The sequence below is a fragment of the Dermacentor albipictus genome, chromosome 10 (genome assembly GCF_038994185.2).
Source record: "Dermacentor albipictus isolate Rhodes 1998 colony chromosome 10, USDA_Dalb.pri_finalv2, whole genome shotgun sequence".
NCBI lineage: Eukaryota > Metazoa > Arthropoda > Arachnida > Ixodida > Ixodidae > Dermacentor > Dermacentor albipictus.
The window spans coordinates 20,565,188-20,586,939 of NC_091830.1; the positions used below are offsets into that span (position 1 = coordinate 20,565,188).

The window sequence follows — 21,752 nt, forward strand, 5'->3', positions numbered from 1 at the left end:
GAAACTTGGATCTGACAGCAGGGCATCGGAGAGGGTTATTGTCACGTATGTCCAAACGGATAAGATAGACTGCAGGCTCCCTCACCTCCTCGAGGCTAAGCAAACGATATTAGCATGGTCGAAAGGTCGGCGGTTGAACAGGAGACTTAGGAAGAGAATAGCAATAGTGAATAAGGAAATTGAGGAACACCGTAGAATTCAATGTGGACAGCAGTGTGACGAGGTGTGTCTCCCCCTGGATGGCAGACTCCGCAGAGGCGGTGGCTGGGGCCTCCTGAAACATCTCTTAGATGAGAACAGCTCCAAGTCAAACCCACCCAATGGTCGCTACTATGCAAAATTATTCACAAGGCAAGGAAAGATATGGTGGATGATAAGCTGTTGGATGACCTAGCTAGTCAGTACCTTCCACTAAAGAAGACACAATCGTTCACCCCTCTTTCGGTCGGATGCTCGGGGTCTCTCAATCACGCCCTAGATGGACATTTCTCGGAGGGTGAAAGTCGCCATGTGATTCAGTAACTTAGCAGTACATCTGCCGCTGGCCACGATGGGATGGCCAACAGAGTTCTGCGCAACCTCAAAAATAATTCTCTCAGTTACGTAAACAGGCAAATCAGTAGAATCTGGAAAGAGGGCCACGCTCCGAAAGAATTGAAATACGCACGTACGGCACTCATTCCCAAGCCAGACAAACCTCTTGGCCTTGAAAACCTCAGACGTTATGCCTCGGTAAGGTCGCGGAACGTGTAGTGCTCAACATCTCTCAAACCATGCGGAGGAGAGCAAACTTTTTCCGTAAAAGTAAATAACCCAAGTGCGGAAAAATGGTAGGGTCTGTTCACCAGCAGCGAGCTCGCAGCCCAACGGGAAATTGTGCAGCATGCCTGCGATGCAGCAAGACTTAGCGGTGCCCTGGAATAAGGGCGCCGACCTTGTGAAGCGGCCAGGACTCATAGCATCAAGACACCGGCCCACCGCCAATCTCTCTGAGATATAAAGCAATAAAGTTTTTCCATTCCATTCCGTAAGCCAAGATTGGATTCCGGCCAGGACTTTCGACCAGGATGCTATACCTAGAATTAAGAAGAGGCTCATAGAAAGGGTCACTCGCGATACAAGGGTCATACTCGCTCGTGATGTAGAGAAAGCTTTCGATACTGTAAGCCACACGGCAGTTCTTCAGGCCATTTGGGATCTTAATCTTGGTGAATGCTTTTTCCTCTAGATATAATATTTTCTGAGCGGCAGAACCGCTTCCTTGCACATTGGCGACTTAAAATAAGAACTTTATGAGCTAGGTGACAGGGGCACTCCACAAGGTTCGGTATTGTTTCCCTTCCTGTTCAATCTGGTCATGGTCATGCTGGCTAAAACATTGTGGGACATTGAGGCGGTTGAACGCACCATTTATGCCACTGATGTTACTCTAGGGAGCGCTGGGGGCAGCGATGAAGAGTTGGAGGCTCGAATGCAGAAGGCTATTAGGGTCCCGGAACTCTGCCTCCCTCCAACGGACCTCAAATGTTCGTCCAGGAAGTCGGAATTGCTCTTTTACCGACCTTCCAGGCCAGGACGAAAACCCAAGTGCTGGAATCAAGATAGTAGACGTCATATTGTGCTATTTGACATGAATGGTAACCGCATTACTGAAGTAGGGTCGATCAGAGTGCTAGGACTAACTATTCAAGATAACAGATCCAATGGCTTCATGGTACAAAAAATAACTGGCAAAGTAGAGAATGCTCTACGAATGTTTGGACGCATTGTCAATAGAAGTAGAGGCATGAGCGAGGAATGTGCGATTAGGCTCATTCACGCGTTCGTCCTTTGTCATATTACAAATGTTGCGGCTATGCTTGGTTGCAAGAAAACACAAGAAAAACGCCTCGATACCACCATTTACCGAGTCTTCAAGGTAGCCCTGGGGCTATAGTTCAACGTATGCGCCGAGGTCTCTTCTAAACTAGGAGTACACAATACTCTTCCTGAAATAGCTGAGGCTCAGCGCACAGCGCATGTCGTCCGGTTGTCAGGCACAGGAGCGGGCAGGGACATTCTGATCAACCTGGGAATTTTCACTGAACGCGGAAAGGATAACGTCAGATATTTTAGCGAAGCAATCAGGGACGCGCTTATGATTTGTCTCTTTCCAAATAATGTCCACTCCATCTTTAACCAAGGAAGAAGACTCGCCCACGCGAAGGCTGTTCTTGCCGAGGCTGTTACGGGTGCTGTCTGCGTAGACGCCGCCGAGGTCATCAGTTGCGAAGCTTGTAATACAGAAAAAAATTATTCGCCATATCGCAAATGCCCCATACGATTCCCATACGCGGGATTTGTTTCAGTCACTTAATGTCCTTTCTGTCAAGCATGCATACATATTTAACCTGTTCTTAAAATACCAGAGCAGCTTAAGACGCACAAATGAGCATTTTCTTCGAATGAGCTGCCTCAAAAAATCATTGCAGCTGCCGTACAGCGTAAGGCAAAGAGAAATATGGGATTTGCCATTTTCCCGAACCAATAATGGTTTTAACAGGTTACAATATCGTGTACCATTCCTGCTAAATAGCCTTGAAAGGAGGCATATAGACCCGAGGACCATCACTAGAAAACAATGGAAAGAATTTTTAATGGCGAATGACGGTCTTCAAATTTAAAAAAAAAAGAAAGAAAGGGGAAAAAGGCTAAGGGAAAAATGTAATGTAAACGTTTTCTGTTATATTGCAGTCACTTGTTTTTGTTTTCGTATTACCTTTGTATGATCCTTAATTGTCTGTTCAACCTGAGTGAAAATGGGCTAAATTGGACCAGAAATGCGTTTTTTTTCTCCTTCCATTTCCTTTATATGTTTTCAGACATGTTTGCCTGTACGTGGGGTGCTATTGTACGTGAATACATTTGTCATACATTCCTTTTCCTGCATATGTTTTCAGACATGTTGGCCTGTACGTGGGACTCTATTGTACGCGAATACATTTGTCTTGTTTTTTTTTCTGTGAGATGCAACACATATATGTAAACAATATGTATTTACAATGAGTGTAAAACCTTCTCGCTGCCAGTCAAACAGGGGCAAGGGCCTCGTCAAGCTGCTTGTAGCAGCTTTTTTGCTCTTGTCCTAGCATTCTTTTTTTTTCATACGCGGAAGAATGCTGAATAAAGATTTCATTTGATTTGATTTGATTTTCGGTAGGCGTAATAGACGGCCACGAACGAGCCTGCAACGCACTCTCTGTTTACACCAATAAACCGCAGGTGACCGAACAAATGCCCATTGCACTTTCTGTGCTAGATCCACAGCGCTCGGTAATCTATAGTGATTCCAGGGCAGCCACTCGCGCCTTTGCTGTGGGAGTGGTAGATGCGAAGGTTTCCAAGTTACTCGAAGGTAGCCATTAGTCTATCAGTCTCCACTCTATAGTTTGGTTCCCAAACCATATGGGCGATTTCGTACGAGGAAAGCAGAACCTTAATGAATCCGCTCTGTAGGGCCGCGCGAGGACTTGCCAGCCGCGATCCCCTTCAGACCCCCTAATCTCCCCCTAAGGGCTTTAAAGATCAACTCCAGACGTATAATGAGCTTACCAAGTACTTGAATTTAGGACGTCGAGAATGCTCTCTTCCAAGCAAGGGACTGAACAGGGTGCGGTCAGTCGCTCTCCGCTTGCAACAGACGAACTCGTATCCCAATCCTTGGCGTATGCGCCGAATTGACCCGGACGAATCATTCGATTGTGCACAGTGCGGTGGACATGCGAACTTGGAACACATGTTGTGGGCATGCGTGATGCAGGCCTCCTATCTTGAGAACAAGTACAGTGGGACGACGCTCTAAGGAGAGCGAGCCGCAAGACCAACTTTGGGCGGTTCAGAAGGCCCGCAAAGCGGTGGAGAATCTAGGGTTCCCCGTCCTGACCTGGGAGGTGCCCTCTACACCTTGAGGAACAGTCGGGTGTCCTTGAGGACCCTTTTCGGAAATAAAGTTGCGCCACCACCACCACCTGGCACCTTTGTTGACATTTAGGTCCTTCTGTGTTTTGCACTCTATGTAATCGTTGCGTGTGCTCTAGCATTTAGCTGCCATGCAGGCAGCGTTCGCATCTTCCCTATATTTTTTTTCTCTCTCTGCCTTTTTGTGCACTACTTGATAAACTTTTCCAACTCACCCGGTAATGTACCCTTGTGAAATGCGATCTATCTACATGACTAAAATCTTGGCCGGCCCAATTCTTATTGCGCCTTGTCTATCTTGTTGCATTCATAGTTTTGAAGACATCGGCTGTTACGACGTTGCAGTTGCAGTCGACCTCGTCCTGAATAATACCGGCCGGTCGAACCTGAGCATCCTTGCCTGGTCACAGGGCTTCACTGAAGTCCTCGTGCTTCTTTCCTTACGGCCCGAATACAACGACAAGGTAATAGTGGTTGCTTATTTCCAGTATAGGAAGGGAGAGCAAGCCAAGGGCAACGAAAAAGGGGGAATAAATAGCACGACTAAGCCGGCCGCACCTAGTATACAAGGTCCAAAAGTCTGCGTTCAAAGGACACGCTTTAGGGTCAAATAAAATTAAAACTGCGCCCACTTTGTCTGTACGTCACTCGGTGTCACAAAACCGCCAAAACTCGCGACGTCACGGTGACGTGTACGCATCAAAGACGCAATAATATGCCAAACGGAACTGAGCTTTTTTTTTTTGTATAGCCGAAGACTGACCCGTTCTGTAAGGTTTAAACATGGCTACCACCAATCATTCCGGCACTGACTACTCGGATGTACCGGGGAAAAGGAATTTATTTGGGTTATCTTTTTGAGGGTCGATTTTTTTGCCATATGTGACCGCCCAGGGCCGATTTTTTTATACAGATTCGAATTATAAGCGACTTATCTCGAAAAAAATTAACCGTAATATTCAAGGGTGACCGTAAAGTGAGAAAAAATATTTTGGGTTGGTATATATGTATGTACTCTTCATTCACGATCAACAACAATAAAAAAGAAATAAACTTATAAGAATTAAAAATTTGATGCATTGTTATACAGATAGTTCAAGGCTTTGAAAATGCGCATACGAGAATATTTCGCAAGTCTCAAATGTTGCTGCTCTTACACTAATATGTACATCCATAGCGTAATAGAACTGCGCAGGCACGCCACTCAAGAAAACTGTGGTTGTGTGCCCGTCAAAAAAGCAAAACGTGTGACATACTTCCGCTAATCTTCATCTTATCGCCAACCAGAGGCAATTTCCGCCGTGCGTGTTGATACGCCCGAACGGCGGCATCCTTCCTATGCGCACCCCTGTGAGCACTAAACTAGCGAGAGACAGGCGGTCACCTTTTGAGCGATTAGCAACGAGATAGCCATCAGTTTTCTAAGCGCAAGAAGCCGAAACCGCCCATGCAACAGAACCCAAACCGCCGCCCGACCGGCCGCTTGCGCGCGCCAATGCGCGAGCGGTAGTATATAGACGCGCAGGAACAAACTAGCTGTAAAACAAACCATGCAACGAAAACCGAGAAAGGGAGGCGTGCAAAAAAAATTCATGTATTCCCGCCCGCCTCCACCTTATATTTCCGGACGTCTACACTACCCCCAACTGCCGGTGCTGTGGAATTCACCCGGCTACGCTTCCGCATATGCTATGGGAGTGCCCAGCACAGTACACCCAGACTAACACCACGACTCTCTCGTCGAGGTTGCATGAGGCTCTGCGGAGCTCCGCCCTCGACGACCAAACCTGGGCGACCCAGCACGCCCGCGAGGCGGCGGCGAGGCAAGCCCTCGACGTCCCTTCGTGGGAGGCTTAGGCCCGGCCATCATAAAGTGCTGGTACTACAATAAAAGTTTATTCCTCCTCCTCCCACATAGCAGCAGCACGTGACAAAAAAGAAAAACTGAGGAAATTGGCGCGCTTTTTAAACGTACAAAGGGTGCCGTAAATATACGGAATCGACCGTCTTTTGACTTGTTCGCCGCGCCATATATTTACATCACCGACCCTTAAAGGGTTATATAACCAAATCAATCTACATCTAATCGACAATATCTACGAAAATTCCACGGCTACCTTGGTTCTCCACAAGAAAAGTAGAAAATTACCTGTCGGGAAAGCAGTCAGGCAAGGAGACGCAGATTCTCTAATGCTATTCAATGAACGCTTAGAAGAAGTATTCAAGTTTCTAGTCTGGGAAGGCTGGGAAACTCGAGGATAAATGGCGAATATCACAACAACAATTTCGGTTCGAAGATGACATCGTCCTCTTCAGCAACAATGAGGATGAATTGAAACAATTGGTTCAGAACTTTAGCCAAGATAGTATACGCGTTTTATTGAAGATTATTTCACAGGACAGAAAGGTAATGTTCAATGGCCTGGTAGGGAAACAAGAATATTTGATCGCCAGTTAGCCTCTAGAGTCTGTGCAGGAGCAGGTTTATCTCGATCAGTTACCCACAGGGGACCCTGATCATGAGGAATAAATTTAGCGGAGGATAAAAATGAGTTGCGGTGCCAGCAGGCATGACCAAAACCTGACTAGAAACTTACCGCTGTCGTAGAGAACAAAAGTATGCACTCATTGCATTCTCCCGGTGCTAAAATGTGGTGCAGTAACTTGAAGGTTAACAAAGGGGCTCGAGAAGTTGAAGACCGATGAAAGAGCGATGGAACGAATTATATTTGTCAGAATTTTAAGACAGGAAGAGAGCGGTGTAGACCATAGAGCAAACGGTGATAGCCGACATTCTAATTGAATCAGCTAGCGCAAGACAGGAGTAATTAGAGACCACTGGGAGGCGCTATCATCCTGCAGTATACATATAGATTGATGAGGAGGATAATGATGACGCTGAAAATCAAAGCGAAAAAACATACCCGAAATGCATCCACACCCAAAAAATCAATCATTCGAAAACGTCCATCCAGACAAAGACTCTCCCCGACAAAGTTACTAGATAGCCCAACAGCAAGTTGTTCTAAGACAGGCCTTGAACGTAGTGGACTTCTAGGTAAATTGTCTCTATTACTGTTTAAGAAACACTATCAGGTAACAGGCCTTTACAAGGAAACCTTTACAAAACCACTAGACACAGATAAGGTGCAAGTCTGCATCGCTTCCCCCCTCACCCATCCTCTAGTTTACTGGGGATTCTCTGCTTTCACGCTACTGTAGTAGCTCAACACATCTTCCTCAGTATCGTTTAAAAACACTGCAAAGCGTACAGCACATCAGAAACAGGGATAGATAGTTTATTGCTTTATCATATAGCTGTCGACCACGTATATAACTACAGTGGTTTGCCAGAATTTCTTGAATGTGCCATATTCCAGAGGAGAGAGTGAGCTTGTTTACTTGCTGCCGCGTCTTTTACAACACGCACGCCGTTTTACTTCCCACCTTCTCTGCCCTAATATGTCCATGGTCTAAAGCTTTCGACAACTAGATAGCAATGCAGCTTCCACTAATCCACCTACGCGGTGAAACCTTTTTGATCACTTGTCAAACGAAGCGGGTTCTGTGTACAATATACATATTACATCACAGGTCACTGTTGTTGCCGGTTACGCCCCAGTCGCCAATATCACGCACATCGAAACGCCGCTGACTTTAGTCGCTCTGCCTGCAGAGCTAATTAAGGTAAGACGCAACTCTTCTTTTTATATGACCGTGCTTATAATCGCACTAATATGTACCCACCTCATAAAGTAGTTACCGGAAGTTTGGTCAGTTAAGTGCTGTTGTAGGTGTTCTTCCTGCAAAAGCAGTTGTTAACTATATTTAAGTGTGTACCGTATGCTGGTATATTGCAAATGCGCAGTTATTTTACTTCGGTATGTAATTGTCTTTTTGTTTTACTCATGGCAGCGCCGCAGCGTTACAGATTTCTGCAGTATGCGGCTAAATATCACCAAGTGCTCTTCAATATAAATATCCGCAAGCTAAGGTTTTTTTTCCCGCGAATACGTTCAAAGCTATCCTGTTTCGTAAGCGGATGGAATGCGTTTGAGTTACGCACCTGATGAGCTAATCGAACAGCGGACCAAGCTGTTCTTATTGATGGTGGAATCTTATTGCGTACGTGTTTTGCTCCATTTACAGTACACTGCGGTGTATTTTAATTTCCTCCGTTACTCTAAATTGATCCCGTCGACAGTGAGTAGTACCATGCTTCATTTTACAAGATGAGCATTAGAAAGTTCTACATTGCCGGACCACGTGATAGGCGGCAATACTTATACGTAACTCATATTATTTGCAGCCGACTGTTCGCTGCGCACGCATTATTGTTTCAGGTATCATAGGCTCTGACATAGCCTCTGACTCTGACAGTGTTCTATATTGCCTTTCCCCCCCTAATTGTGTTTGAAATATCCTGTTGTTAACCCTCCCCCACCCCCCCATGTAATGCTGATAAGGGCATTTAGGGTATCTGAATAACAAAAAATATTGTTACGTAGAAAGACGCAGACGACAAGCTATGTACAAATATATTTACAAGGAAAATACGCTGCGCTTGGCCAAGAGGCAACAGCCCGCGCTAGCTTCTAAAACGTCGTCGTCGTCTTCACACTGCTGGCCTTTCGTGATCGCACATATTGTGCCGTAGCACTACCCCCGGCTGCAAAAGCGCCGTCCCGGAGCGACTAAAGATCGGACTCGGAAGCAGTGTAGTAGGCCTTGAGCCTACTGACGTGTACGACATCACTAGATGCCACAGGAGAGGACGAGCTTGAGCCCACAGGAGCAATTTCGTAAGTCACAGGCGTCACCTGGCGCAGCACGCGGTAGGGCCCTGTGTATCGCGAAAGAAGCTTCTCTGAAAGTCCGACGTGACGAGAGGGCGACCACAGGAGCACGAGCGCACCAGGTGAAAACTGTACGTCACGATGACGGGTGTTATACTGACACTGCTGAGTGGTCTGTGAGGCCGTAAGTCGAGCACGGGCAAGCTGGCGTGCATGGTCAGCGAGGGCGATGGCGTCGCGCGCATACTCGCTTGTTGAGACCGCAGCAGGAGGAAGTGCCGTGTCTAAGGGTAAGGTAGGTTCGCGACCGTACAGTAGATAAAAGGGAGAAACTCCGGCGGTGTCGTGCCGGGAAGAATTGTACGCAAATGTTACGTAAGGAAGGGCAATGTCCCAGTCGAGGTGGTCCTTGGAGACGTACTTGGCCAGCATATCGGTAAGAGTACGGTTTAACCGCTCTGTCAGGCCATTGGTTTGAGGATGGTATGAAGTAGTCAGTTTGTGTTGAATTGAGCAGGAATGCACAATGTCAGCGATAACTTTCGAGAGGAAGTTTCGACCACGGTCAGTAAGCAGCTGTCGCGGGGCGCCATGAAGCAAGATAATGTCACGCAAGAGAAAGTCCGCGACGTCAGTGGCGCAGCTGGTAGGGAGAGCCCGAGTGATAGCGTATCGGGTGGCGTAATCAGTCGCGACGGCTACCCATTTGTTCCCAGAGGATGACGTGGGAAAGGGACCGAGCAGGTCTAATCCAACACGAAAGAACGGTTCCACAGGGACGGTGATCGGCTGCAGATGACCGGCAGGTAGCACCTGAGGTGTCTTCCGACGCTGGCAGGGATCACAGGCAGCAACATAGCGTCGAACGGAGCGAGCGAGACCAGGCCAATAGAAGCGGCGGCGGACGCGGTCGTACGTGCGGGTTACCCCAAGATGTCCTGCAGTGGGTGCGTCATGCATCTCAAAGAGCACAGTCTGTCGTAGATGTTTTGGCACAAGAAGAAGATCAGGGCCATCAGGGAGGAAGCTCCTTCGGTACAGAATGCCGCCCTGGAGGACATATCGGCGAACGGACGCGTCGGTAGGTGTAGAGCGCAGACGCTCGATGAGTACTCGGAGCGATAGGTCTCGGTACTGCTCATCGGCGATGTTAGCGAAGGCAGACACAGAGAAAATGCCGTCGGCGGTACTACTGTCGGCGTCGTCAGGCTCGTCTACCGGGTAGCGAGACAGGCAGTCAGCGTCCTTGTGGAGTCGGCCAGATTTGTAGGTGACAGAGAACGAATATTCTTGGAGGCGTAAGGCCCAGCGACCAAGTCTTCTTGAAGGGTCTTTCAATGAGCATAACCAACAAAGCGCGTGATGGTCTGTGACAACGGAAAAGGATCGGCCATATAAGTATGGGCGGAATTTCGCAACCGCCCAAACTAGGGCCAGACACTCACGCTCAGTGATGGAATAGTTGCGCTCCGCGGGTGAGAGGAGCCTGCTGGCGTAAGCGATAACACGGTCGTGGCCACGCTGGCGTTGTGCCAGTACTGCTCCAATTCCGTGACCGCTGGCATCAGTACGGACTTCGGTAGGCGCAGAAGGATCGAAATGGGCCAGAACGGGGGGCGTTGTGAGAATGTCGATTAGATGAGAGAATGCAGAGGCCTCGTTATCGCCCCACTGGAAAGGAGCGTCGTTTTCCAAAGGTCGGTTAGTGGTCGTGCTATGGCGGCGAAATTCCTCACGAAACGGCGGAAGTACGAACAAAGGCCGATGAAGCTGCGCACATGCTTGACACACTTCGGAACAGGGAAGTGCGTAACAGCATGGATCTCGCCTGGGTCCGGTTGCACTCCGTTCGCGTCAACGAGATGTCCAAGGACGGTAATCTGGCGACGGCCGAATTGGCACTTCGATGCGTTGAGTTGCAGACCGGCTCGCCGAAAAACGTCCAGGACTGCTGAGAGGCGCTCGAGGTGCGTAGCGAACGTTGGGGAGAATACGATAACGTCGTCCAAGTAGCACAAGCACGTGGACCATTTGAAACCGTGAAGAAGGGAGTCCATCATGCGTTCAAAAGTGGCAGGAGCGTTACATAGGCCGAACGGCATCACCTTGAATTGATAAAGACCGTCGGGTGTTACAAAGGCAGTCTTCTCGCGGTCGAGATCGTCTACGGCAATCTGCCAATAGCCGGAGCGAAGGTCAATAGAGGAGAAATAGCGAGCACCGTGGAGGCAGTCAAGGGCGTCATCAATCCGAGGTAGGGGATACACGTCCTTTTTGGTAACCCTGTTAAGGTGCCGATAATCCACGCAAAAGCGCCATGAACCATCCTTCTTTTTTACCAGCACAACCGGTGACGCCCAAGGACTACATGACGGTTCAATAATGTTCTTGGCAAGCATTTGGCGAACTTCTGCGTGAATAACTTGACGCTCAGCTGGTGACACTCGATACGGGCGGCGATGAATGGGAGGGGCATCGCCGGTATTAATGCGATGTTTGACAGCTGTAGTTTGGGCTAAAGGACGATCGTTAAAGTCAAAAATATCGTGGTAGGAAAACAGAACGCGGTAGAGGTCACGAGCGTGCTCGGAGGGCAAGTCGGGGGCAATCATTTTCCGTAAGTCAGCGATGGTACAATTTGTCGACTGCGATGGGAGAGGAGGATCGGATGAAGTGTCTTCTACTGCAATGGATGCTACTGAGTGATCCTCGAATGAACAAAGCTGGGCCAAAGACATCCCACGTGGCAGCACTTGTGTCGTCAAGCCAAAGTTGACCACTGGCAGGCAGACGCAATTCGCCGTAATAGATAAAACTGTATGGGGTACTGTGATCCCGTGTGTAAGGAGGACGTCTGGCATAGGAGCCGCGATGTAGTGACCGTCGGGGACTGGTGGGGATGACACTAGGTCAACGTAGGTCAGTGCCGAAGGTGGCAAGCGAACGAAGTCGGCGGAACTGAGGCGACTGGGGTGTGGTTCAGCAGGATCCAGAACAGGCAGGTCAAGGCGGAGAGTACTGGCGGAACAATCGATGAGAGCAGAATGTGCGGAGAGGAAGTCTAAGCCGAGGATGATGTCGTGGGGACAGTGGGCGATGACTGTGAATAGCACGATTGTTGAGCGATCGGCGAAGGAGACGCGGGCGGTACACATACCAATGACGGGGGCTGTTCCGCCATCGGCGACACGGACAACAGGCGTCGTGGCGGGCGTGATAATTTTCCTGAGCCGGTTACGAAGGTCAGCGCTCATGACGGACAAATGCGCCCCAGTGTCTATGAGAGCAGACACAGAAACACCGTCGACTTGCACGTCAAGAAGGTTCAGATGAGTGGGCAAAGTCAGTAGAGGATTTGGCGGCGTAGGGGGCAATGCAGCGTCACCTCGAGGCGCTGCATCGTCTAGTTTTCCGGCTGGGAGCGGCGTCCGAAGGGAGTCGGCGAATAGGAGCGACGGGGCTGGGGAGAGCGAGATTGTCGTCGTTGGGGCGAAGGCGAACGAGAATAGGGGCGGTTCGTTGCAGGAGAATCAGTGGCGGCATTATCGGAGCGTGCGGCATAGGGACGAGAAGGGCCACCTGAGGGGCGAGAGTAGGCAGTAGAGGGAGACCGGATCGGGGAACTCCAGCGACTACGACAGTGCCGAGAAATGTGTCCGATGCGATGGCAGTGGAAACAAATAGGCCTGTCGTCAGCAGTGCGCCATTCAGATGGGTTGCGGAAACGAGGTGGGTAAGAAGATGCGGGACGGGGCGAAATCGAAGAAGCCGGGCGGGTATCAGGGCGATGGGCCGAGCAGATGGTGTGAAGACCCATGTTTTCAAACTCCTGGCGGACAACAGCCTGGATCAGTGAGACCGTAACGGCAGATGCGGTGGTGGGACTGGAGTCAAAGGCAGCCGGATAGGCGGCCTCGATCTCACGCCGGACGATCCTGGTAACATCGGCAGTGTTGTTCGGACGAGGAGCGTCGGCACATGAAGATGTCGCAGGGGTGTTGGGCAGACGGGCAAACTGCTGGTCAATACGTCGGCTTTTGGCGAGTTCCAGGCGGCGGCACTCTTTTATAACAGCATCCACCGTGGCTACGTTGTTGCAAACGAGCAAGTTGAAGGCGTCATCGGCAATGCCTTTGAGGATGTGGGAAACCTTGTCTGACTCAGTCATGTGGGTGTCAACTTTGCGGCACAGAGCCAAGACGTCCTGAATGTACGTGACGTAGGGCTCCGTTGACGTCTGCACACGACCGGAAAGCGCCTTCTGCGCGGCAAGTTGGTGACCGTAGGGGTTGCCGAACAAGTCTCGAAGCTTTTGCTTAAGCGAATCCCAACTGGTCAGCTCATCCTCGTGCGTCCGATACCAAACTCGAGGTGTGCCACCGAGGTAAAAGACGACGTTGGCGAGCATGATAGTTGGGTCCCACCGGTTATTGCGGCTGACGTGTTCGTAAAGGCTGATCCAGTCCTCGACGTCTTCCCCATCTTTTGCCGAGAATACGCCAGGAACACGGGGAGCGGAGAGGGTGATGTAGGTCGTCGAAGTGGCAGCAGGTGTCGGAGCCGGTGGAGTCGGGTTGGCGTCGCCGGGAGCCATGAAGGTAGGCTCGACGTACCGTCCACTGCGAAGCTCCGTGACGAGGTACAGGGAACGTCCACCTCCACCAAATATGTTACGTAGAAAGACGCAGACGACAAGCTATGTACAAATATATTTACAAGGAAAATACGCTGCGCTTGGCCAAGAGGCAACAGCCCGCGCTAGCTTCTAAAACGTCGTCGTCGTCTTCACACTGCTGGCCTTTCGTGATCGCACATATTGTGCCGTAGCAATATATATAAAACCATTTTTTGGCAATTGTAACAAACGATCAGTATTTTTGGTGCTGGATATGATCTAGCTTTTTAAATAATTGCATTACAGATTTCGCCACCTTTTCAAGCAACGCCAACATTTGCTGGCGTCCGTCAAAATCAGTCGTTCAACGAATGAAGGGCAGCGGTAATATGTCCAGGAGATATTGGCTGACAATAGAAATGGGGCTTCAATGGGTCGATTACGACGGGCACTTCCGACGTGGATGCTGGGGGATTACCTATGTACGAGTTTCTCCAGTTTTTCAATGGCCCTATTGGGAGTGCCTGCCCCTAACCCCAGCAACAATGAAGCGCTGTGCTTCATTGCGGAGCCAGACCGTGAGCAGAGTGACAGTGAGAAACCATGATCTTGTTGTGTTGGTGGTGGGTTGTAGCATTACGCAGGTTCAGCCTGGTGATCGAGGCCGGCAGTTGCTTTCCCTGAGCGTCTTTTATCATTATCCTGCAGCGTGTCACCCCGCACCAGCATATCTTGGGAATACAAGGATACTGAGGCTTCTTCGAGGGTCCCAACTGACCCTTCTCGGAACACAAAGTGTTGCAGACACGCATGCGGAAGAAGATGCTTCTTTTTCGGGTTCCCAAACAGAGCGGCCCGTTCATCTCAGTATTTTGGGCAAGGCCGCTGATAGCGTTCGATGTTGCCTGCTTCTTCGTATGGAGTAAAGTTGGAAGAATTGACACGCCCCGGCCTAAATAATCACCCCACATTATTAGCAGTTTTTATCTTTTTATCAAGGTTTTCGTACGTTACAATACAGCTCTTCTCTCTAGCGCGCGAGCTAGTTTGCAGTGTCGTTACCTAAGTCGTTACAACGAAACGAAAGTAGATTAGCGAAGATAATTTTGATAATGAACCCTTAGTGAAAATAATCATCTTTTGAAGGGCCACAGAGGCCGCTTTGAACGAACCAGTCCAGCTCACTCTATTTACTGTATTTCTGCAATGCTAATAAGAGTATGATATAGAGTAACAGTAATGTAATCGATTACATTTTATTCTTCAAATACTTCTGTAGGGCTGTAGTTGGTAACTGCAGTCTGTTGCATTTTTGTTATAAGCATTTGTAAGTGTGATCGGTTACTTTGTTTCTTTAACGTGTACAAGCCTGATTTCGAGAACACGCCACCAGATGCCGCTACCAGCTTTGTTACTGACCGCCCACGATGCCGGCAACATAGTCATCTAGTGATGACAATAACACGGTGATGCCCTTTTTTAAACTCATGAACCTTGTATATTTTTCTCTTCCGTTACAGGCTGGCATCGATGTCCTTACAAGGGGCGCACTGCTAACGTCCAGCGTGCTTACCCAAACTTTCATCGGCGAGTTCTGCAACACCCGTTTACGTGGAGCTTGCTTCCTACCCATCCAAATTGCCGTGGGCGCGAGCAGTGAGCAGTTGAACAGGGTGAGATGGCTAGGTGCTTCCCATAATGAGTTTACACTTGAGGAACAAAGACAGTCTCGGAGACTTATGAAGAAGGTTGGGGCAGTTTACTTCAATGAGGTCCTATTGAAATTTTCCAACTGCTGAGGAACCTAAAGTTTATCGCCACACAGCTCAAACTGCCCGAAGATGCTCCCAAGGAGCTCTTTTTCAAATATAATTCAAGTTATAAATGTAACCTGCGTGCATTTGAGAGATTCGATGTTTAAACCGTGGCACCCATTCAGCGGTGCCTATGGAGCGTGATACCAAGAGAAGGCGCTAGGCGTCCACAAGTTTTTAGGTAGCGCAATTTCACCTAGCCGCCACACTCCGCGTCATTGTGCTCTCCCGCCCCCGCCAGTGCCAGTGATTGGCTGAGTGCGGTGCCGTGGCGTTTCAAGGTGACCACACTATTCAATATTGCGCCCTCGAAAGGTCCGAACATTTTTCATGAAGCATGGTTTGCGTCAGCACATGCGCGAATAAGGATATACTGTAGGAAATACAGTTTCTGAGCAAGCTTTGGTAATAAGTGTAGAATGACAAAGCCTAGAAGCTATTTCTTCTCAAACGCATGCTGGGAGGTTTGTAACATTTTGGGTAGTGTGACCAGACTCCAAGGATGGCAAAGCATGACGTGAGATGGGGGGGGGGGGGAGGTGTGCCAGAGAAACGATATTCAACATTCATTATAAGTTTTCTTGTTGTGAAGGGAAGCTCTTTTCCAAACTCTTGAGCTCATGTCCACTTGCGTTTCGGCATTACGCTAAGAAGTTCCCGCAACACATCCGTGACAAGCAAAACGAGTTGAAGACGGCGCGGTCTGATCGCTTTGGCCTGACTGTGCCTAGTTAGCCAACGCATTCTGAAGTCCATATTAGCTGGATGGAGAAAGTTAAGAGCCGCAAGTGATCGTACACGTGTCCTTATAACGATTCCGAAAGCGAGCCGTTCGCTTGCTCTCGCTAACAAAATTTAAGGCCATTCGGAGCAATCACTCCACGGTAATCGAACAGTTTGCTCCCCAAGCCATTATGAGATCGCACCGTAGGTGCTGCTGCGTTACTTTCGAGAGTGTCTAGTGGTGCCAACATACCCTAGAAAGTGGACAGCCGATTAAGTGCCACGGGAAAGGCATTTTAGAATAACGCGTTGTCCGGATGCGCTAAATCGGAACAGAACACCGTCCCACACATAAGCCGTGGCACAGCGGGAGCACGGAGATAAAAGTCGGATGTTTCCCGTCTGAATTGGCACTTGTGGTTAACTCACCTCTGGAGGTGCTTGCGGTGCTCAATAGGAGGAGCATTAGATGACGAAGGGACCGGAAAAGGGAGAGTGGCGCTACCTTGAAACTTACCTAGGGAAGTTAGGCGCCTAATGCACTGAATTTCTGTGCATGCGAGTACACTTCCATGCAATAGCCGGGGGTGTGTACAGTCTGTAGAAGCATCTCCTCTGCGTCTGACATTCCTACGAGCACCAGCGTCTGTATATTAGCGTTAGAACACCTATAGACTCAATATCATTCTCGGTGGCAAAGGCCCTCAAAGCGTGGCCAGAGGCGTCGGATGCTCAGAAAGCGTTGTGCTCATCGCTGCAGTTTGTGAAGTCGAAAGTCCTTAGTGTAGTTTACAGACTACATTCAACAGTTCTCATTGAAGACTAGTCGGCAGACCTTTGTGTAGACTAGCTATTATGCGCAACTCCGCATAGATGTGCCCTCGTTGTTAGCTTTCTTTTTCCCATCCCTCACTCCAGCTTCTCTTTCGTATGGTAGCAAACAGGACGTAGGCCTGATTGATGTCCTGGCCTTTCCTTTTGCTTTTATTTCTCTGGCAAGTCACGCATGCGCAATACCCGTGACAAGATGACAAGTTGACGCACTACTGCACACACTATGTATGCACACAAGCACTATGTGTCCGCACGAACGTGTCAAAGATGCTATTGCAGTATGAAAAAGCGCAAAACTTAATGTTCATCAAATCTTGAAGTCGCTAAATAAAGAGTGTGCAAAAGGAAACGTCTAAAGGTGCTTTTCTTATGCATAGATAAAGCCCGACACCTTTCCAGGTGCGTTTAAGTGTTCCCAGATAAAAAAATCGCGCAGCTGCAATACAATGCGGGAAATAAGATGATGCAAAGCTCGTTTGATTCAGCGATGTAGGAGCACTATAGCAAATGACTCGAGCATGGCCGCGTGGTTTGCACCTGAAGGCGACAGGCTTGAGTGCCCGGCTTTACATAAGCTACCCTGGCATAGTGGATGTGAAACTGTAATCTAGACTCGCGTTTTCTGTTTCTCCCGCATGCTTTCACTCCCCCATCTCCTTTCTAACGTCTAGGGTAACAATGTGGGCAACGTTTAGCCAACCTATGGACTGCATACGTCAGTCCACAACTGGAACATGCTTCCTCTTTATGGGAGCCACGTCAGGCCACATTAAAACACTCTCTTAATGCAGTACAGAACCGGTCTATTCACTCCATGCTGTCAAATTACAGTTGAAATGTGAGTGTCACACAAATTAAAGACCCTCTTGGTGTTTGATTGGTTTGTTTTCGGCGCAAGGAATCCCGCATTTCTCTTTTCCACAAAATTTACCAACATAGCTCTTCACTCCATATGTATATATCCAGCTTCATTTCTTCCAGCCCGTCGGGACCACGAGCTTAAACTCAACATACCACGAATGGCAACGCCACTTGTTCACAGTCTTTCAGTCAGATTCCAATGAACAAAATAATCTACCCGCATGAATAAATAAGATTAGAGGCCCCCTTCCTGTTTAAAATATCATTTCATTTCATTTACTTAACCTAAGGTCCCAGAATCGGGCATTACATAAATATAACGCACACAAAATGCAACGTAATGAACAACAGTAAATTGAATAACACATGTAGCACTGCAATTCTGTGTTTGTTAGTGCGTAAGTTTATATTATTGTTCTTTTTAATTTGCAATGGCGTGTTTATATAATTTCACTACGTTGTATGTTTTTATGCATCGCATATTTTTTTCCATTTTGTTGTATATTCTAGCGCTTCTAAATATGCATTTGTTTTTCATCGCCTCCTCCCTCTATATTGTGCTCACATGTACTTTTAGGTTATTACAAAAGAATGAATCAATAAAACCTCCCTGCCTATCTTTCCTTCTCTTTCTCTCTGGTTATGTCGTATGATGCATAGACATCTAGTATCGCCATTGCTTACGGTTTCTATTTTTCGTTTTCGTCACCCATTAAATCATTTCCTTTTTCAGACGAGAATTCCCGTCTATATTGCACATCAACCGGCAGGCACGTCAACGAAAAACATTGTGCACTACGCCAAGGTATGAAAAACTGCGAAGAGTCCGTACGTTTTGAAATTAGAGGCTTTTATGTAGTTGCTTATCATCTTTCTTTGAGGAACACCATATGCAAAGTAAAATGCAGGAGAAAGTTTCACGGCAACAGTGTGCAGATCCATCGCTCAGCTTTCTTTATAGATCTCAATGGCCCTTAGAACCATGCGGCTAACCGGAAAATTATTTTCACCACATGAGCCACCTTCAGTTCTTGCATATGTTTGTCTTATATTAGAGCTTCGCCTAACGTATGTTTACATTACTTTCCGTACTTTTGTTCCATATCAAGAATTACAGAGCCAAGAACTTCAACCGCTACGACTACGGCTTTCTTGAAAACCAGAAGCGTTATGGCCAGGTAAGACACCCAGTTGTGACTTGTGGAAATGGTAAACATTGAACGAGAGTATGCGCTGTGTAATTTCAAACGCACACAAAACGCATTTGAAGGAGGTTTTGCCTTCGGTTGAACTGCAATTTTCCTATTCAAACATACGCGAAAAGCAGAACTGCTGTTATTAGATAACTAGGCAACCCATTTCATCGATATTTGTTGCATTCACGAGACATAGCTGAATTCACCAGGCTGTAGGGAGCAGAAGTTTGATCAGGGTTGATTTGGTTCTAAAATGAATGCCAGAAATCTGCGTTTACGAAAACTGAAGCCTGAAGTTTACGAATCTGCAACTGCGCTCTAAAAAGAGATATCGCAGTGCTGTCAGCTGCACCTGTCAGAGCTGCTGAACGTGACAAATGTTACTTATAAATTGACAGCTAGCTAGCTAGCTGTGTGGTTTTACGTGTAACAACCACAATATGGCTAAGACGCAGGTCGTAGTCAGGTGCTCCCGATGAAGGTTTCTTTAACGTGCACCTAAATATAACCACACGAGTGGTCTTGAATTTCAGCCTCAAAGAAATGCGGCCGCCACGGCCAGGAGGTTAACCCGTAACCTATATAAGTTTTCACAGTACACAAAATACATTTACATCGCTCGACATGGATTTGTTTAAGTCCTACATGCCAATTCGTGATGTGTTTTAGAGTGGTGTAAAATGCAGTAATTTTCCGTACTCTAAATGATTCAATAATTGCTCATTGCAGAGTTTTATGTTTGTTACTGAGTTTTATTGTTGTACACTTCATGCTTCTGTTTTTAAAGCTTTATAACCAACAGTGCTCGTAAATAAATTATTAGCTGCATAAAAAATCTGTTCGGCACAGTGGGTAGATTTTATTCTTTTGTACCAAATGCTACAAGCCTGATCAAATACGATGCAGTCAGTTCCGGTTGAGATTCATACTCTCACTATGTTTGGATAAAAGTTCTTGCAGTAAGATGCTTAAAATATGAATTGCCGAAAGGGCGGTTGGTCTAGAGAGAATAAGTTAGTTCTTAAACCAACATAAATGTATGCGGATGTAGAATATTGCACCGCCATGGCGGCCATGTATATTACGACAAATAATTCTGTTGCGTGGCAAGGGATCACCGCGATATCTAAAAGTCAATTTCTGTACATGCCAAAAATGAGAGACACTAAAGTTCGCATTTGAAGTTTTACTTCAATTATGATGTCGGTCGTTTAGTGTTGCCGTCTTTATGGTGGTGTTTCAAGAGTGACAGCAGCTGACACGCTCTTCAAAAATTATCTTTTTACATTTTTCTGTATATTGTCGTATGACTCTGCCCGTATTAAACGAAATTGTTCGAGGACCGCTGGCGGCACAAGATGCCAACCGTCCGTCCGTCCGTCCGTCCGTCCGTCCGTCCGTATGTATGTATGTATGTATGTATGTATGTATGTATGTATGTATGTATGTATGTATGTATGTATGTATGTATGTATGTATGTATGTATGTATGTATGTATGTATGTATGTATGTATGTATGTATGTATGTATGTATGTATGTATGTATGTATGTATGTATGTATGTATGTATGTATGTATGTATGTATGTATGTATGTATGTATGTATGTCTGTATGTATGTCTGTCTGTCTGTCTGTCTGTCTGTCTGTCTGTCTGTCTGTCTGTCTGTCTGTCTGTCTGTCTGTCTGTCTGTCTGTCTGTCTGTCTGTCTGTCCGTCTGTCCGTCTGTCCGTCCGTCCGTCCGTCCGTCCGTCCGTCCGTCCGTCCGTCCGTCCGTCCGTCCGTCCGTCCGTCCGTCCGTCTGACGGTAAACGGTATTGTTGTTTGCATTACTTATTCACCCGCTGTTTCGCGCACGCACTCTCGATCTTACAGGCCACGCCTCCGCAGTTTCCACTGGAAAACATTCGCTCTCGTATAGGCCTTTTCCGAGGGCCTTCCGATAGGCTGGCCGATCCAACGGACATCGACGACCTGGTGAAGCGGATAGGCAAAGTGGTTGCCCTCAACTACAACGTTCCGCAGCAGACCTTCCAGCACCTAGACTTTGTTCTGGGCTCCAACGCCACGGGCATCGTGCATGAACCAATGATACAGTTCGTGTCCAAGTACGCTGGAAACTGAAAAACCCAAGGAAATAAATAAAATCTGCGAGTTTTTCCGAGATTATTAGGTTTTATATGTACCGCGTACATAATTTTTTTGAGAAAACTTGAGCATAGGCTTAACTTTATTATTTCATTGCATCCTTATGCGCAACACAGCTGCTCTTATATCTCAGCACCTAAAGCGCCTGAATGCGTTTTCGGGATATTACATGAGCTGGTTAACGCAGCAAAACTAGACAAAGCTGCCTATCCTTGTGCTGCAATCGAGAAGCAAAGATGACACTGATGATCATAATCACGCTGATATCATGACGACACTAAAGTGGTTGCTATTAAAGCTTTCAGCTCTGAATTCCTTTAGCAAGCAGAATACTTTTTCGTTTTGTACAGCTTTACTACCGCCTAAGCAACTAAAAATATTTTTTATATTAGAGTAAAAAATATGATTTTCTGTCCTAACTTAAGCCAAAGCTTAAAAATATGCATATGCCATGTAGCTGGACAGAACCAAGGTAATGTTCTTTTCCGTCGCTTGAGATACTCAGATTGTCTTTTTTCTGCCTAGTTATGTAATCATACCTAACTATAAAATCAGCTTCTCAAATATAACAATTACATGAATAATGTGAATGAGAAAATTGTAGAACATTATCAGACATTCCTGCTATAGGATAGGATAGGAATAACTTTAATAAAGTGCCGGCAAACGACGATTTAACGAGTCATGATGCTGGCCAAGCGTCGACCCGGGGTTATACTCTACTCTGCACTAGCCCCGTTGGGCCCGTTTGTAGTGGGTCACGAGGCTTGTGCTTTTCGAGCGCACCCCGGGCCTGCTGGACGGCCCA

General features: G+C 47.4%; 1 protein-coding gene across 1 annotated transcript in view; it reads left to right on the forward strand.

Annotated features, from left to right (window-relative positions):
• Positions 1–20,924, forward strand: part of LOC135919682 (lipase lipl-1-like) — a 38,775-nt gene extending 17,851 nt beyond the window's left edge. The window contains exons 4-9 of the mRNA XM_065453532.1: positions 4,271–4,421; positions 7,552–7,644; positions 14,889–15,041; positions 18,334–18,405; positions 18,710–18,778; positions 20,672–20,924. Of these exons, the coding sequence (XP_065309604.1) occupies positions 4,271–4,421; positions 7,552–7,644; positions 14,889–15,041; positions 18,334–18,405; positions 18,710–18,778; positions 20,672–20,920 (787 nt within the window). The 3' untranslated portion in view covers positions 20,921–20,924. The remainder of the gene's footprint in view (positions 1–4,270; positions 4,422–7,551; positions 7,645–14,888; positions 15,042–18,333; positions 18,406–18,709; positions 18,779–20,671) is intronic.
• Positions 20,925–21,752: the final 828 nt, after the last annotated feature.